Source organism: Nomascus leucogenys, chromosome 11 (genome assembly GCF_006542625.1).
Source record: "Nomascus leucogenys isolate Asia chromosome 11, Asia_NLE_v1, whole genome shotgun sequence".
NCBI classification, from domain to species: domain Eukaryota; kingdom Metazoa; phylum Chordata; class Mammalia; order Primates; family Hylobatidae; genus Nomascus; species Nomascus leucogenys.
Genome location: NC_044391.1, coordinates 17,272,614 through 17,287,008, shown reverse-complemented (window position 1 = coordinate 17,287,008; position 14,395 = coordinate 17,272,614). Strand labels below are relative to the sequence as shown.

At 38.8% G+C, this 14,395-nt stretch overlaps 2 protein-coding genes across 4 annotated transcripts in view; one reads left to right on the top strand and one right to left on the bottom strand.

Annotated features, from left to right (window-relative positions):
* Positions 1-14,395, top strand: part of KIAA1324L (KIAA1324 like) — a 229,313-nt gene that overhangs the window by 187,972 nt on the left and 26,946 nt on the right. The gene's annotated exons all lie outside the window — the stretch shown is intronic.
* The window catches only part of GRM3 (glutamate metabotropic receptor 3), a 220,543-nt gene continuing 212,102 nt past the window's right edge, over positions 5,955-14,395 (bottom strand). For 2 of the 3 annotated variants that reach the window (XM_030822025.1, XM_030822024.1), the window contains one exon: positions 5,955-6,557. In XM_030822025.1, coding sequence (XP_030677885.1) covers positions 6,443-6,557 — 115 coding nt within the window. In that variant the 3' untranslated portion in view covers positions 5,955-6,442. The remainder of the gene's footprint in view (positions 6,558-14,395) is intronic. The other variant, XM_003252323.4, reaches the window with a different exon arrangement.

Genomic DNA, 14,395 nt, shown 5'->3' with positions numbered 1-14,395 from the left:
TTGAATTTTACAATGGACTTATCTTTACCAATGAGTTTTATACTTTCATATTTTTTTCACGTTACTAATTAACGTCCTCTTCCTTCACCTGGGCGAACTCCCATTAGCATTTCCTGTAAGGCAGTTCTAATGGTAAGAAACTCTTAGCTTTTGTTTGCCTTAGAAAGTCTTTATCACCCTGTCATTTTTGAAAGATAAGATTGCTTAGTAGCATATTTTTGAAATTTTTTTTCCTGCGTTTTGAATATCATTCTACTCCCTTCTAGTCTGCAAGATTTGTGCTAAAAAAAAAATCCCTTGATAATCTGGAGGAGTTTCTTTTGTATGTAACAATTCACTTTTCCTTTGCTGCTTTCAGCACACTGTTTTTGTCTTTAACTTTTATTTTATTTTCAATTTTTGTGGGTACGTAGTAGATATATATATATATATATATATATATATATATATATATATATATATGGGGTATATGAGATGTTTTGATACAGGCATGAAATGTAAAATAAGCACATCATGGAGAACGGGGTATCCATCCTCTCAAGCATTTATCCTTTTAGTCACAAATAATCCAATTATACTTTTTAAGTTATTTTAAAATATATTGTGTTCAACTTTTGATTATAATGTGTCTCGGCATGGGTTTCTTTGGATTAGTTTATTTGGTATCCTTTGGACTTACTGGATCTATATTTCTATTTGTTGTCCCAGGCTTGGGAAATTTTCTTCCATTATTTCTTTGAATATATTTTCTTTCCCTTTTTCTGTCTCTTCTCATTTGGGTGCACCAATAATCTGCATAGTCTTACACTTGATGGTGTCCCCATAGTCTCTTAACCTATCCTCACTCTTTTTCATTTTTTTTCTTTTTGCTCCTCAGATTGCGCAAGTTCTTGCTGATCCTTTCTTCTGCTTGATCTATTTTGCTATTGAATCCCTCTATTGAATTTTTTTCAATTCAGTCATAGTATTCCTCAGCTCTTCTGATTTCTGTTTGGTAATTTTTAATATTTTCTGTTTGTTGAAATTCTCAGTTTGTTCTTGCATTGTTCTCCTGTCATCAATGAGCATCTGTATGACCATTATTTTGAATTCTGTCTGTGGGTAAATCACATATGTCCACTTCACTTGGGTCAGTTTCAGATGTATCTTGTTTTTTTATTTAGGATATGTTCACCTTTACTTTGTTTTTTTGACCCTCTGTGTTGATATCTGCACATGAGATAAAACAACTACCTCTCCAAGTCTTGTCAAATTGGCTTCTTGTAGAAGTACCTCACCAGTCCATCTAGCCAGAGATATTAAGTTACCTCTCAAATCTATGTGTCTGTCCAGACTGCTATCTCTGTTTTTGGTGGCCCCTGGAGCTTAGGATATGTCATATCCTGTCAGTACTCTGAGACAAGTAAGCTAGAATCCAGACTCCCTAGATGTAGCTGGAAAGGTTGGGGTGTTGAATTTGAATATATGTTCTAGTTTTTTCTCTCTTCGCTGTGAAGCTGGGCATGGATATTTATCTCCCACTCTTTCTGCAGTAAGCCAGGAAGAAGATCTGTGGCAAATGCTTGCACTCATATTCAGGCTGCACTCTGATTCTGGGGAGATAGCTGCTGAAAGTGGGCCCATTGTATATTGACCATTTTCTTTTCTATGGTCTAGGACCACTCATAAATGCAAAGACCCATTGGCTCCTAGAGCTGGATCATTAAGGAGACAGTCACTTGAGTGGGATATAGAAGTTGTGGCACTTGGTGCATGACCAAACTCCTTCCAAGAAGAATGAGTAGACCTGGATTTATTATTGGGTGAGCTAGAGGAAAGGCATATGAAGTTTTAGGCTTTGGCTCTGGTTGTTGCTGAGGGCTATTGTGTTTTTTTTTCCCTGTTAACTCCCCAATGCAAGTTCATTAGAAGCCAGGCCATTAAGTAGCCACTGTCACTGTGTGCCATAAGCCCCTTCTGAAGAGGAAATGGAAGCTGTATGTTCTCACTCTTTTCTGCATTGCTACAAGGAGATGTAGTCCCTGGAAGTATTTGCATGTTCACTTAAAAACACCTCTTTATTCTGTGATCTGTGGAATCTTGAATATGCCTAGTCCCTTTTTTTCCATAGCTAAGAGGTTTGGAATGGAGTCCTTTGGGTGGTAGCTGTAAAAGCTGGGGCACTCAGTGAAAGGCATAAACCCCTTCCAGGAAGAAACAAAGAGCTGCATGCTGAGAGCCCCTTCTCTGCATTGCTTCTAGGGAATGAAGCCCCTGTAAGTGCTTACACATGTATATAAAATTGCCAGTTTTTTCTTTGGTCTAGGTGGACTCACATATACTTAGTACCCTCTGCTCCCAGAGGTAGGACGTTTAGGATGCAGTATCTTGGACAGAAGCTGTAAAACTGGGACACTCAATGCATGGACAAGCTCCTTCCAGGAAAAATTAATAGAACTGGAGTTATCACTGTGGTGAACTTGGAGAGAAGACTCCAGAAGAGCCAATCTGCTTCTCAGGCTGGTGGTGGGTTAATATTTATCTGCCCCCTTAACTCCCTGATGCAAGTTAGTTGGAAACCAGGCTGCCAAGTAGCCACTGGAAAAGTATGCTATAAACTCCTTCTTGAGAGAAACAGGGCTGAGTTTAAGTCGCTTCTCTGCACTGCTCCTGTGGGACCAAGGTTCTGGAAATGTTTGCATACTTGTATAAGACACTGCCTTTTTCTTGTGGTCCACAGAGACATATATGCCAGTCCCCTCTGCTCCCAGAGCTGGAAGGTTTAGGATATAGTCCCTTGGGTGAAAGCTGTAAAAGTTGGGGTGCTTGGTGTGTGAACAAATTCCTTACAGGATAGATTGATAGACCTGGAGTTATTGCTGGTGTGAACTGGGGGAGAACCTTAAGAAATGCTGATCTGCTTCTCAGACTGCCTGTGAGTTATTTGTTCCTTTAACTCCCTGAAACAAGTTAGTTACAAGTCAGGCTGCCAAGTAAACACTGGGGGAATGTGTCCCTTCCAGGGAGACAAAGGGCTACATCTTTTAAGCCTTTTTCTGCACCTCTCCTGGGGCATGAAGCCATTGGAAGCGCTTGCCTGCTTGCGTAACACTGATGCTTTTTCACTGTGGTCTAGCGAGACTTTTATGTCTAATCCCTTCTGCTCCCAGAATTGGTGAATTAAGTGTCAAGCCAAGGGAATTCTTAGAGTTAGGATGTTATATGTGGGTCCAAATCCTCCTCTCCACAGGGAGAAGCTGGGTGTTGGGGATTCCGTTCAAAATTTCATGGCGCAGTGCCTGGGGAGACTCTGTGTCGGAGTGTGCTTTAGCTTTTCCTACTTGTTTGATGTGGGTGTTCTCTCAGTTGCCTGGTGGGTAGGAGTCTCTCAACTGGTATCTAACTTTCTCTCAGAGGGAATTGATCTGTGAATAGATTTTTTTCTTTTTTTGGTAGATTCGTGGGTAGAGGGAGAGGCAGGAGCTTCCCATTCTGCCATATTCCTGATGTCACCTTGATTTTTTTTTAATGAGTGGGATATATCATTTTGCTTGGGTTTCTTAAATTCAGGAAGTTTTTTGCAATGATGGACTGGCTTAACCAGTTTTATATTGTGAACTGATGAAATGTTACTGGAGCAAAACTCATGGACACAGGAAGGGGAACATCACACTCCGGGGACTGTTGTGGGGTTGGGGGAGGGGGGAGGGACAGCATTAGGAGATATACCTAATGATAAATGACAAGTTAATGGGTGCAGGAAATCAACGTGGCACATGGATACATATGTAACAAACCTGCACATTGTGCACATGTACCCTAAAACCTAAAGTATAATAAAAAAAAAACCTATTTGCTTGAAATAGCTTATGTAAAAGATTTCATAGCTGCTATTTTTCATACATATGTTGAATATTTAAAAAAATATTTCCAAAGATCACATGTGAGATGATGCACTTCCAATTGGAAACAAAGCTTGTGGCAAGGAAAAAGAAAATGACAAGAGCTGTCAGTTAATGCATGAAATTATATTTTCAGGGCATGAAATACAGTGGGCATAGATCAAAACCCAGCCCTCTCAAAAACACAGTTTTCTGAAGATTTATATACACGCCTAATTGTCTTGTTTGAAAAGACACACAATCAGTTTGATTGTTTGAGGCATCAGCCATGTCTCTGCACAACCTATCTGATATTGCCTTCTTCAGACTGTCACATTCCATCAGAAGACTGAGTTTATCTCCCATCAGCCTTGTCTCAGCCTTTATCCTGAGCAATGCTCATTCTTAACACACTTATCTAGCACTCCTGCCAGTTTCACAGCAGAATTCATTTTTGTTGTTTAGTGTTGTTGAATCTATTATCCAATCTAATCTCCTCTCCCCAGATTCCAGGTTCTTATTTGAATATGGGAATTAGACACTGGTAAACACTATTGTCTTTGAGCATCTGGTGAGTTTTGGATTGCTTGATTAAGTTGCTGATTCAAATGCATCCAGAAGAAGAAGAATTTCTAACATCTGACTCTTATATTTCCTCCAAAGCCAGTCCTGTTGGCTTTTTGTGTACCTGTTACTTATATTCAGGCATTTTAAAATAGTATAATTATGTTTGATTATTCAGGCCTTGACTGTTTAGTCTGTGGATACTTCATATCCTGATTCTCCCATCTTTCCTCTCACTGTCTTCCTTGTGTCACAAACGTCCTCTTATCATAATATTTTCCAGTCTTTAAGCTTCTCAGAGGCAGGCACTACAACTTATTCATTCTTTTTTCTGTTGTGGGATAAAAAGTGGCCCCTAAAAGGATATGTCCACATCTTAATCCCTGGAACTTGAGAATGTTAATTTATTTGAAAAAAAGGGCCTGTGCAGATATAATTAAGTTTCCCGAGATGAACTCATCCTATAGTATCTACCTAGATTGGCCCTAAATCAAATGACTAGTGTCATTGTAAGAGACACAGAGGACAAAACTGACATAGAGGAGAAGGTGATGTGAAGATGGAGGCAGAGATTGGAGTGACATGGCCACAAGCCAAGGAAGCCGGCAACCACCAGAAGCTAGAAGAGGCATGGAACGAATTCTCCACTAAAGCCTCTGAGAGAGTATGGCCCTGCTGATGCTGACACTTTCCTTTCAGACTTTCAGCCTCCATAACTGTGCGAAAATAAATTTCTATTGTTTTAAGACACCCAGTTTGTGCTAATTCCTTATACCAGCCATAGGAAACTAAAGCATTCCCTAGCCATGACCCCTGGCACAGGATCTGACACATAGATTCTCAGCAGATTTTCCTACATTCATAAATGATTTGTGAGTAAAAGGTTGATAAAAATAGGACAGTATTTAGTAAGAATAAGCCAGTTTTAGCTTATCCATGCTTTCCCTGTTCACTCCCTTACTTAGGTTAGTAAAATATTCAAGTTTAGTGACAAGCCGATGTGCCTGAGCATGGCTACTGAAAAAAAAAATTAGAAAATAAGACATCCTGCATTTTATTGCCTTATTCAGCAGTGAATGGTGAGAGTGATTTTCTAATGGAATAAGGAGATATTCTGCCAATTTCATAGTAATTAAGGTTGTTTTTGGAAATGAGAGCCATCAAATCTTCCCTGGCAGCCACAGTCTTTATATTCTGAACATAGCAACTCTCTCATTGTCTTGTAGCTCTATCTGGGCAATTCTCGGCTGCCCCCCAGATGTGGCTTTAGAAAACCAAAATGTGTATTGTCACTGAAATGGTCTGATATATATGGTGTTGCTACCAGTCAGTTTCTGATCATTGTGGACCATAGAGAAGTCTGAACCTGCTCACAACTCTTCAGCAGGGTAACAACTTGAGTTTGAAGTATGTATAGATGGGAACAGAAGCACAGTCAGACAGTTTCTTCTAATATTAAATGTAGAAATGATTTGAAGTCATATTCAAAATACCTTGAGTTATTCAAAAAGAACAAACCATTATCCACCATGCTGGAAAACCTTGAAGGTTTTATTTTCAGTATCTTTACATTAATACAGATGCTTTTTATTTTGTGCTGAGAAAATCAATCTGTTACACATAATGTAACTTTAATATACAACATAGAAACTCATCCTAAATTAGTTACAACAAGGACCTACAAAAAACTTCATAGGAAAAAAAGTTACATAATATTGCCACCATATATTTGTTTTTTTTTTTTTTTTTTTTTTTTTTTTTTTTTTTTTTTTTTTTTTTTTTTAGTAGACTGACCCTGTCAGACCCTGTCACCAATGCTCAGCTCTGTAAACAATGGTTATTTCCATGTTCTGGGGGAATTGTTAATAATAGGGGCACTAGAATCAGCCTGGAAAGTTCTAGCACATCACTATATACAGTCCTCAAAAATAATTTATTGTACTGTTTCTAAAAAAAGGTACTAGGGTTGTTCTTTTTCTCTGTTTCCATATTCTGGAGCTGCACGTGAGCACTTTTGTCTAACAGTCTAAAAACACAAGTACTGAACTGCAATTCACAATCACAGAGATGAGGTGGTGGAGTCCAGGACTTCCCGCCCATTGCACACCGTTGGCACATACGTGCTTGCAGAGGCTGGAAAACAAAGTGGGACAGAAAACTCAAAGTCAGTCAAGTGGGACACAAAGGTAATAGCATGAAGGATACAATGGACTTTGGGGACTCGGGGGGAAGGGTGGGAAGGAGGTGAGGGATAAAAGACTACAAATTGGGGTTCAGTGTATACTACCCAGGTGATGGGTGCACCAAAATATCACAAATCACCACTAAAGAACTTAGTCATGTAACCAAATACCATCTATTCCCCAAAAACCCATGGAAATAAAAAATATGAAAAAAAATTATATTAAAAACTCATTTTAATTTGGCTTTGGAAAATGCTAAATGGTTAAAATGCTATTGTAGGTCAATTTCTAAATATGTTCTGCTCAAAATTAGTTTGCAACCTGGAACATACCTCCACTAATGTTATACTTCTTGGTGGAGAATTTTTAAGTATAATCATTGTTGAAGGAAATCACTTGTGGGTTGAAAATTATCTTTGGTAATCTATAAACTGGTTTAAATACAACATGCAAAATCAAAAGCTCACTGCAATTTTTATAGGTTACTAAATTATTTACTGTTTTCAGTACCTTAATTAGTTTTGTTCTGTCTATACAGGGATGAGCCTTATATAGTCCATGAGTCATCTGTGAACTCCACTGCCTTAGAGAATGGTTTGATATATTTTCATTGTTCAAGTAGATAACCTCAGTAAAAACACTAGTAAGGACTGGGTTGCTAAGAGCTTCAGTTTCATAACGGGTCTCAGAACAGATATTCCAAAGGGATGGTGCCCTCGTTAATGACAAATAGTGACAACAGTGCTATTGTGTGGCCCTACTGATGCTTTCCTTTCAGACTTTCAGCCTCCATAACTGACAGAGAATAAATTTCTATTGTTTTAAGACACCCAGTTTGTGCTAACTCCTTATGCCAGTCATAGGAAACTAAAGTACTCCCTAGCCATATTATATAGTATGGATATGTATATTCATTGTTTTTATGGCACTCAGTTTTCCTAGATACAGTTCTTAGCTATTAACTTGTTGTTGGTAAAGTTTTATTTCATGAGAAATCTAGGTACAGATAAGTTATATATATTTCACCCTTAATGCTTTTTCTTTTCGCTGAATGAGAACAAAAGCAAGGAGCCCCATTCTCCATGGAATGAAACCATGTAGCCAATAGGTTAAAGAGATGGTGTTCCACTGCATTTAAGATCTCTCTCATACAACCCCTTGGCCTGTCTATTTGTATATACTCTGACCAGTAGGATCCTCTAGGGTACTTGATCACAGCCCAGATCAAACTGACCAGCCATCTGTCCCATTCTTTTTTTTTTTTTTTTTTTTTTTTTTGAGACAGAGTCTTGCTCTGTCGCCCAGGATGGAGTGCAGTGGCGCGATCTCGGCTCACTGCAGGCTCTGCCCCCCGGGGTTCACGCCATTCTCCTGCCTCAGCCTCCCGCATAGCTGGGACTACAGGTGCCCACCACCTCGCCCGGCTAATTTTTTGTATTTTTAGTAGAGACGGGGTTTCACCGTGTTAGCCAGGATGGTCTCGATCTCCTGACCTCGTGATCCACCTGCCTCGGCCTCCCAAAGTGCTGGGATTACAGGCGTGAGCCACCGCGCCCGGCCATCTGTCCCATTCTTTAAGAGCATATCTCAAAGTTAACCTGCAGATAAACTGGCTTCATGTTTAAATGTCCATGCTTGATAGTGGATATATAATTGACCCCTACATTTTCATTTTACCTAGGCAAAATTCCTATGAATTCCCTTAAACAGGAGCAACTATTTATGAAATTTGAGATTATATGGCATTCAGTGGGGGAGCATTCACTATACTTGGGGCACTGAAATCTATCAGCAGGTCCACCACTAGGGAATCTACAGCCCCTCAGTTTTACGTTGATTACTTGGCTAGGTATGTGAGAAAATCTATGAAGTCAAGTTTGTGTGGCTACCTCAAGTTACACTGGAGTCATGCAACATGCTAACCCTTTTGGAGAATTTTTTCTTCTTCTTACTAGGATCAGGTTCAATTTTCTTTACAATACGAGCCCATTAAAAGCTGTAGTATCTCTGAGGGCAGGTATGGTGTAATATGCATTTCCTGAAACTGCTACAATGAAGAAATTGTTAACACAGTATGTGCCAGATAAATACTTCATGGAAAGTGGTCATAATCATAATTCCAAATGTGAGGGCTTTATTATTTATAAATACTTTAATTAGAAAAATTATTTCCATATATTGTATCTAATTCCAGCTTCATCAAATGTAGGTAAGGTAAGAGAAAGGGCAAGGCAAAGTGAGATTCAAAATGGGTTACTGGAAACCTAGGAGAGCACTCTAGGTCATTCAATATGTGCTTTTTCTGCAGGCTTTTGTATCCAACTGCCTACTTGACATCTACGTGTGTATGTTTCAAAGCCACTTTAAAATCAGTGGCCAAAGCTGAACTCTTGATTCCCTAACCTGTCTCCATTTAGCTTTCCTTTCCTCAGTGAATGGTTTTGCCATCTGGCCAATTGCCCAAACCAAAAATCTAAAATGTATGTTTCATTCCTTTTTGTTTCAACCCTGCCCCATGTCAAACCTATCATCAGTTTCAGTCACTTCTAGATTTACGTCTAACTAGTTCTCTTTGCATCTACCACCCTGGGGCAACCCACCATGATGTTTCTCCTGATCATTGCAAGAGCTGCACCACTGGCCTGTCTGTTTCCACTCTTGCTTTTTTTGCAGTATATTCTCTATACAGCAGTGAGAGTATTTTAAAATACAAGTCACCTACATATGCACTTCCAATGGCTTCCCCGTGTGCTCTAATTCTTTACTCTGGCTTATAAATCCCATCGTAATTTGGGCCATGTCTCTCTTTTTTGTGTTCACCTCATTCCAAATTTTCTTTCCTTCTTTTTGCTTTTGTTCTCAAACACAGCAAATCTGTTTCTCAACTTTCTGCCTTTGCAGTAGCCTTTGCCTCTCTAGGAATGCTCTTCCCTCTGATCTACTCATGTCTGGCTCCTCCTGGTCATCCACATCTGAAATGTTACCTCAAAAAGGTAGTCATCAGGCCACTTAATTTAAAATAATAGCCAATCAGTTACTGTCACATCACCCAGTTTTGAAACTCAGCCTAGCCCAGTTGTTGCTGCCTTTTTTCTTGCTTATTATTATTTTTGGTGTAGCATCCTATACCCTTGACTAGAAAATATGCAGGGGTTTTACTTACCTGTTTCATTATTTTATCCCTAGTGCTGGTCATGGAATAGACTGTCTATAAATATTTCCTGAATTATCATATAAATGTTTGCATTTCAAAGAATCAGGAAACCAATGGAAGTTTCAAGAAGGAAATAATCTTTTAAACTAAAGAAATGACCAGCAAACGTGAAGCCTATGTGCAGCCTTATTTTCAGACAGGTGGGCTTTTGCTTCTCAAGCCACATTGTGACAATGACCATCAACTACCCTTGCCAAGAGAACTGACTCAGGTTGTGAGCTCCCCATTCAGGCATGCTGCCTTTGACGTTTTAACTAATCTCTTTATCTTTTCCAGGATCGAGTTGTATTATTTCTGTGCAGGCTAAAAAATGAAATTTTTGCGATTGAAGAGGAATAATGTGTCACAGGGATAAGTCTAGGAGAACTAAGGCCTGGGATTCAAATACCCCCTCTTAAGTTTGTATCTGAAACCTACTCTGATGTTCCCTGTCCTCTTATGGAACTTGATGTAATGCTATGCTTTGGAGTAAACTCTTAGAGTCGGCTTGCCCATTGCATTCTAATTTCTTAAAAATTAGGTATATCTTGCCTAGGTAAGAAGGACAGAGTCTGCAAAAGATAGCTGCATGGAAAATCCTCAAGTTCTAGTATAAAATAGTCATCTACTATGCACCCCATGGACATCATTATGGAAGTTAATAGAACAACTTTGTTTCATCTACCCCCTTCATAGGGACATTCAAAGGAGCAACCTATGTCAGACTGTCTAAACTCTTTGAGAGGAAGATAATACAAATTCAAGGTCTTCTTACAAGAAATAGCAACAGCAAGAAATACCCACAAGACTCTTTTTGCAACTACTTTTTCCCCTAAATACTTTTTAATGTGTCAAAGGGAACTCTAACTTATATTTTTCTGCTTCTCTTTTATTATTTCATCGGTAGCTTCTGCTGGTGCATTTTATCATGAAAAAAATTCTCATTTTTGCACACGCTGTTGAATATAGTAGGGAAAATTATTGTTTTATGAGCTTATTATCTCAATTACTTTGCTTTTCATAAATATTTTACATATGCCTCCCATATTAGCCCGTCTGTTATTCACCAAGGTAGTAAAATATGTGGAAGGGCAAAGTACTATCATTTGTGTGTGTATGTTTGTGATGAGCTTTTTCTACTATTCTGATGAAATCCTCAGGAGATTTTTAATGGTGTAAGTTTAGCCCATTTTCTTAAGTGCGGTTAAGCAGATTTCTATAATCATCCTTTCTACTAGACATAAGAGGCATGCAGCCCTATTTTTGGCTTTCCTGGGACTTGGGGTAAGTAGTAACTATTAGATACTCTAGGATAAGGTGTGCTTTTGCCATTCAAAGTGAAAATTTAAAGTAAATGGAAAAGGACCTTATAAATTCCACTATTGATCACAAAAGGGTAATTCACAGCCATCAAAAGGCATATTTTGCTTCACAAACTGGTGAAACATTGAAGATCAATGTAACCAAGTGGCAGCTTTGTCTTGTGCTGTGAAATCTACTTCTCTTCCACCAGTAATGCATGGGCTAGCCAGACTTTGGAGAAAATTATTGTATTTTTTCAGATAATTGGACCCTCAATCAATGCTAAATATATTTATTTAATAGATTTTTATGGATGCCAAGTCTGTTAGTTAATTTAGTGGCTAAAACTGGTTGCTGAGAATCAGTGTTACTTTAGCAGTGTTACTTTGCATCAGTCTCAGAAAAAAAAATAAACATTTCAACAGAACAGACATTCCAGTTTTCTCCATCTGTTCCATTTCCTTGCTTCTGATGGCCCCAAATAATTTTTTTCCCAGGAAGTCTGTTTGTTTAGATATTTTACTATTATGGTCATGGAATCCAGTTTCCACCAGCTGTTTGTTGTCTTGTGTCCTGCTTTGTCATTGAATCTGTTTTCTTACTCATCATCTTAATTTTACTTGTGCTAGGGTCCCTTGGTTCCATTTCAGGATAATTGTATCTGGTGATTGAATAATAGATGTTATCTGGGCAGATGAAGACACTACTACTACCCATTGATTTGGTATTCTTGCTATGTCAGAGATTTCACAGTGAAAGGCAAATAATTCATTATTAAGAAATATAGACTGGGCCTGGTGCAGTGGGTTGGGCCTGAAATCTTTGCACCTTGGGAGGCCAAAGTAAGAGGATCATTTGAGGCCAGTCAGGAGTTTGAGACCAGCCTGGGCAATATAGCAAGACCCCATCTCTAAAAAAATTTATCTGGGCAGGATGGCATGTGCCTCAGGTGCTGAGGTGGGAGGATGACTTGAGCCGAGGAGTCTGAGGCTTCAGTGAGCTAGTATCATGTCACTGCACTGCAGCCTGGGTGACAGAATGAGACCCTGTCTGTGAAAAAGGGTCTCTTCAAAAAAAAGAAAAAAGAAAAAACATATAGACTGAATTCTCAGTGACTGCTTTCTCTTTATGACCCAAGTAATGTTTTTAAACTGTTAACAGTAGATTTAAGAGCATCATATTCATTATGCTGTGGGATAAAAATCTGCAAATCCAAGATTTTAGTTTCCAAATGGGGAGTAGACCTGTATGAAAGCAATGACTTCTTCATTCAATGATTCTTTCCTTGTGAGACAAGATTTATGGAAAAAGAAGATATGTCATGACCCTTTTTAATGACCCATTACTTTACCAACAGAAATAGCACTTGTTCTTAGTCCATTTTCTGTTTCTGTGACAGAATATCACTTACTAGGTAATTTATAAAGAATAGACATTTATTTAGCTCATGGTTCTGAAGTCTGGAAAGTGCAAGCGCATGGCACTGGGCATCTGGTGAGGGCCTTCCTGCTGTCTCATGACATGGTGAGAGGCATCACATGGTGAGATAGAGTGAGCATCTAGTTCAGGTCTCTCTTCCTCTCCTGTTAAAGCCATCAGTCCTATCATGGGGGCCCCACCCTGATCACCTTATTTAATCTTAATTACCTCCCAAAGACACCACCTCCAACAAGGATATGAATTTGGAGATTAAGTTTCCAACACAGGAAATTTGGAGGACACATTCACACCATCAGTCTTCAACTAAATACTTCCCCCCATTGTTACCACATTGTGTTGCTTTAAAATATCATGTTCTTGGCCAGGCATGGTGGCTCATGCCTGTAATCCCAGCACTTTGGGAGGATGAGGTGGGTGGATCACGAGGTCAGCAGATCAAGACCATCCTGGCTAACAGGGTGAAACTCCGTCTCTACTAAAAATACAAAAAATTAGCCATGTGTGGTGGCGGGCGCCTGTAGTCCCAGCTACTTGGAAGGCTGAGGCAGGAGAATGGCGTAAACACAGGAGACGGAGCTTGTAGTGAGCTGAGATTGCACCACTGCACTCCAGCCTGGGGGACAGAGAGAGACTCCATCTCAAAAAATAAAATAAAATAAAATAAAATAAAATAAAATAAAATAAAATAAAATAAAAATAAATAAAATAAAATAAATAAAATAAAAAAATAAAAATTTACTCTCTTCTCCTTCCCTCAAAAAGTACAAAGAGGGATGCCCAATAAATAATTGGTAAATGAAAAGGCTAATTTTTCTGTGCTTTTCTACCAATTCTGCATTCTTTTCACTATCTTAGTTGCCCAACATCACTGGTTTCTCCTCTTTTCTATCAAAATATGTTTTCAGACAAGGGTCAGAAACTTATTCACCCTGAGGCTCAGATAACTAATATGAGTTGCATGTGCTACTATGCCTACGGACAAAAGTCTAAAACCAAAAGTGTTAAACTCTAATAAAATTAGTTTTAGTCTCCTTTCTAGTGGAACTAATCCTGTTAGCTTCACCTTTAAGTTATGTACAGTATCAGAACACTTTACTGGCTTCTATTGCTATCTCTCACTCTGGTCTAAACCACCACCATTTGGACTATGCCTCCTAAATGATCTCTTTGACTGCTCCCTCTTTTATATTTTGCCCACACAGCCAAAATTTATGCTTTTAAAGTCAGGTCATACCACAACTCTGATGAAACCCTTCTAGCGCTTTCTCATTTCTTTCAGTCAAAGAGCAAATATCCTTATAATGACCTCCAAAGTCCTACATGATCTACTTCCTCTCTGTTCTCCTCGCCTCTTATTCTCATCTTTACTCATCTTCCTCTAGCCACAGTCAAACCTAATTTGCTTGGCTAGGCTACTACGTAGTGTCATTATGGGACTCTATGAACATTATGGGACTACATGAACAAGTCTGTACCCATGCTGCTAGAACAAGATGCCATCAGGTATAGAGCTGAAAAGTAAGCTTTTAACTTAAAAAAAATAAAACCATTGAATTTGCAGATGCTAACATTCTCATTGTCAGACTAGTCTATGAGCTGAATTTTGTAACTGAGCTGAGGCAGCAAATCCAGGGAGGCCAGAGGAACCATATAGCAGCTTTTGAGAGTTTCATCTATAACTCTAGTTACCAAATTCCTAAAGTATCTAGTAGATAGGGCCCTAGTTTTCTCATCTAGAAATATGGTTATTAGAATAAATGTTCCAAAGTGGCCCTCCTAGCTCTGATATTTGTGGTCACTGTTATTAAAGAAGGTGGGCTATATTTACTAGGGGAAAACCTAGCAACATATTA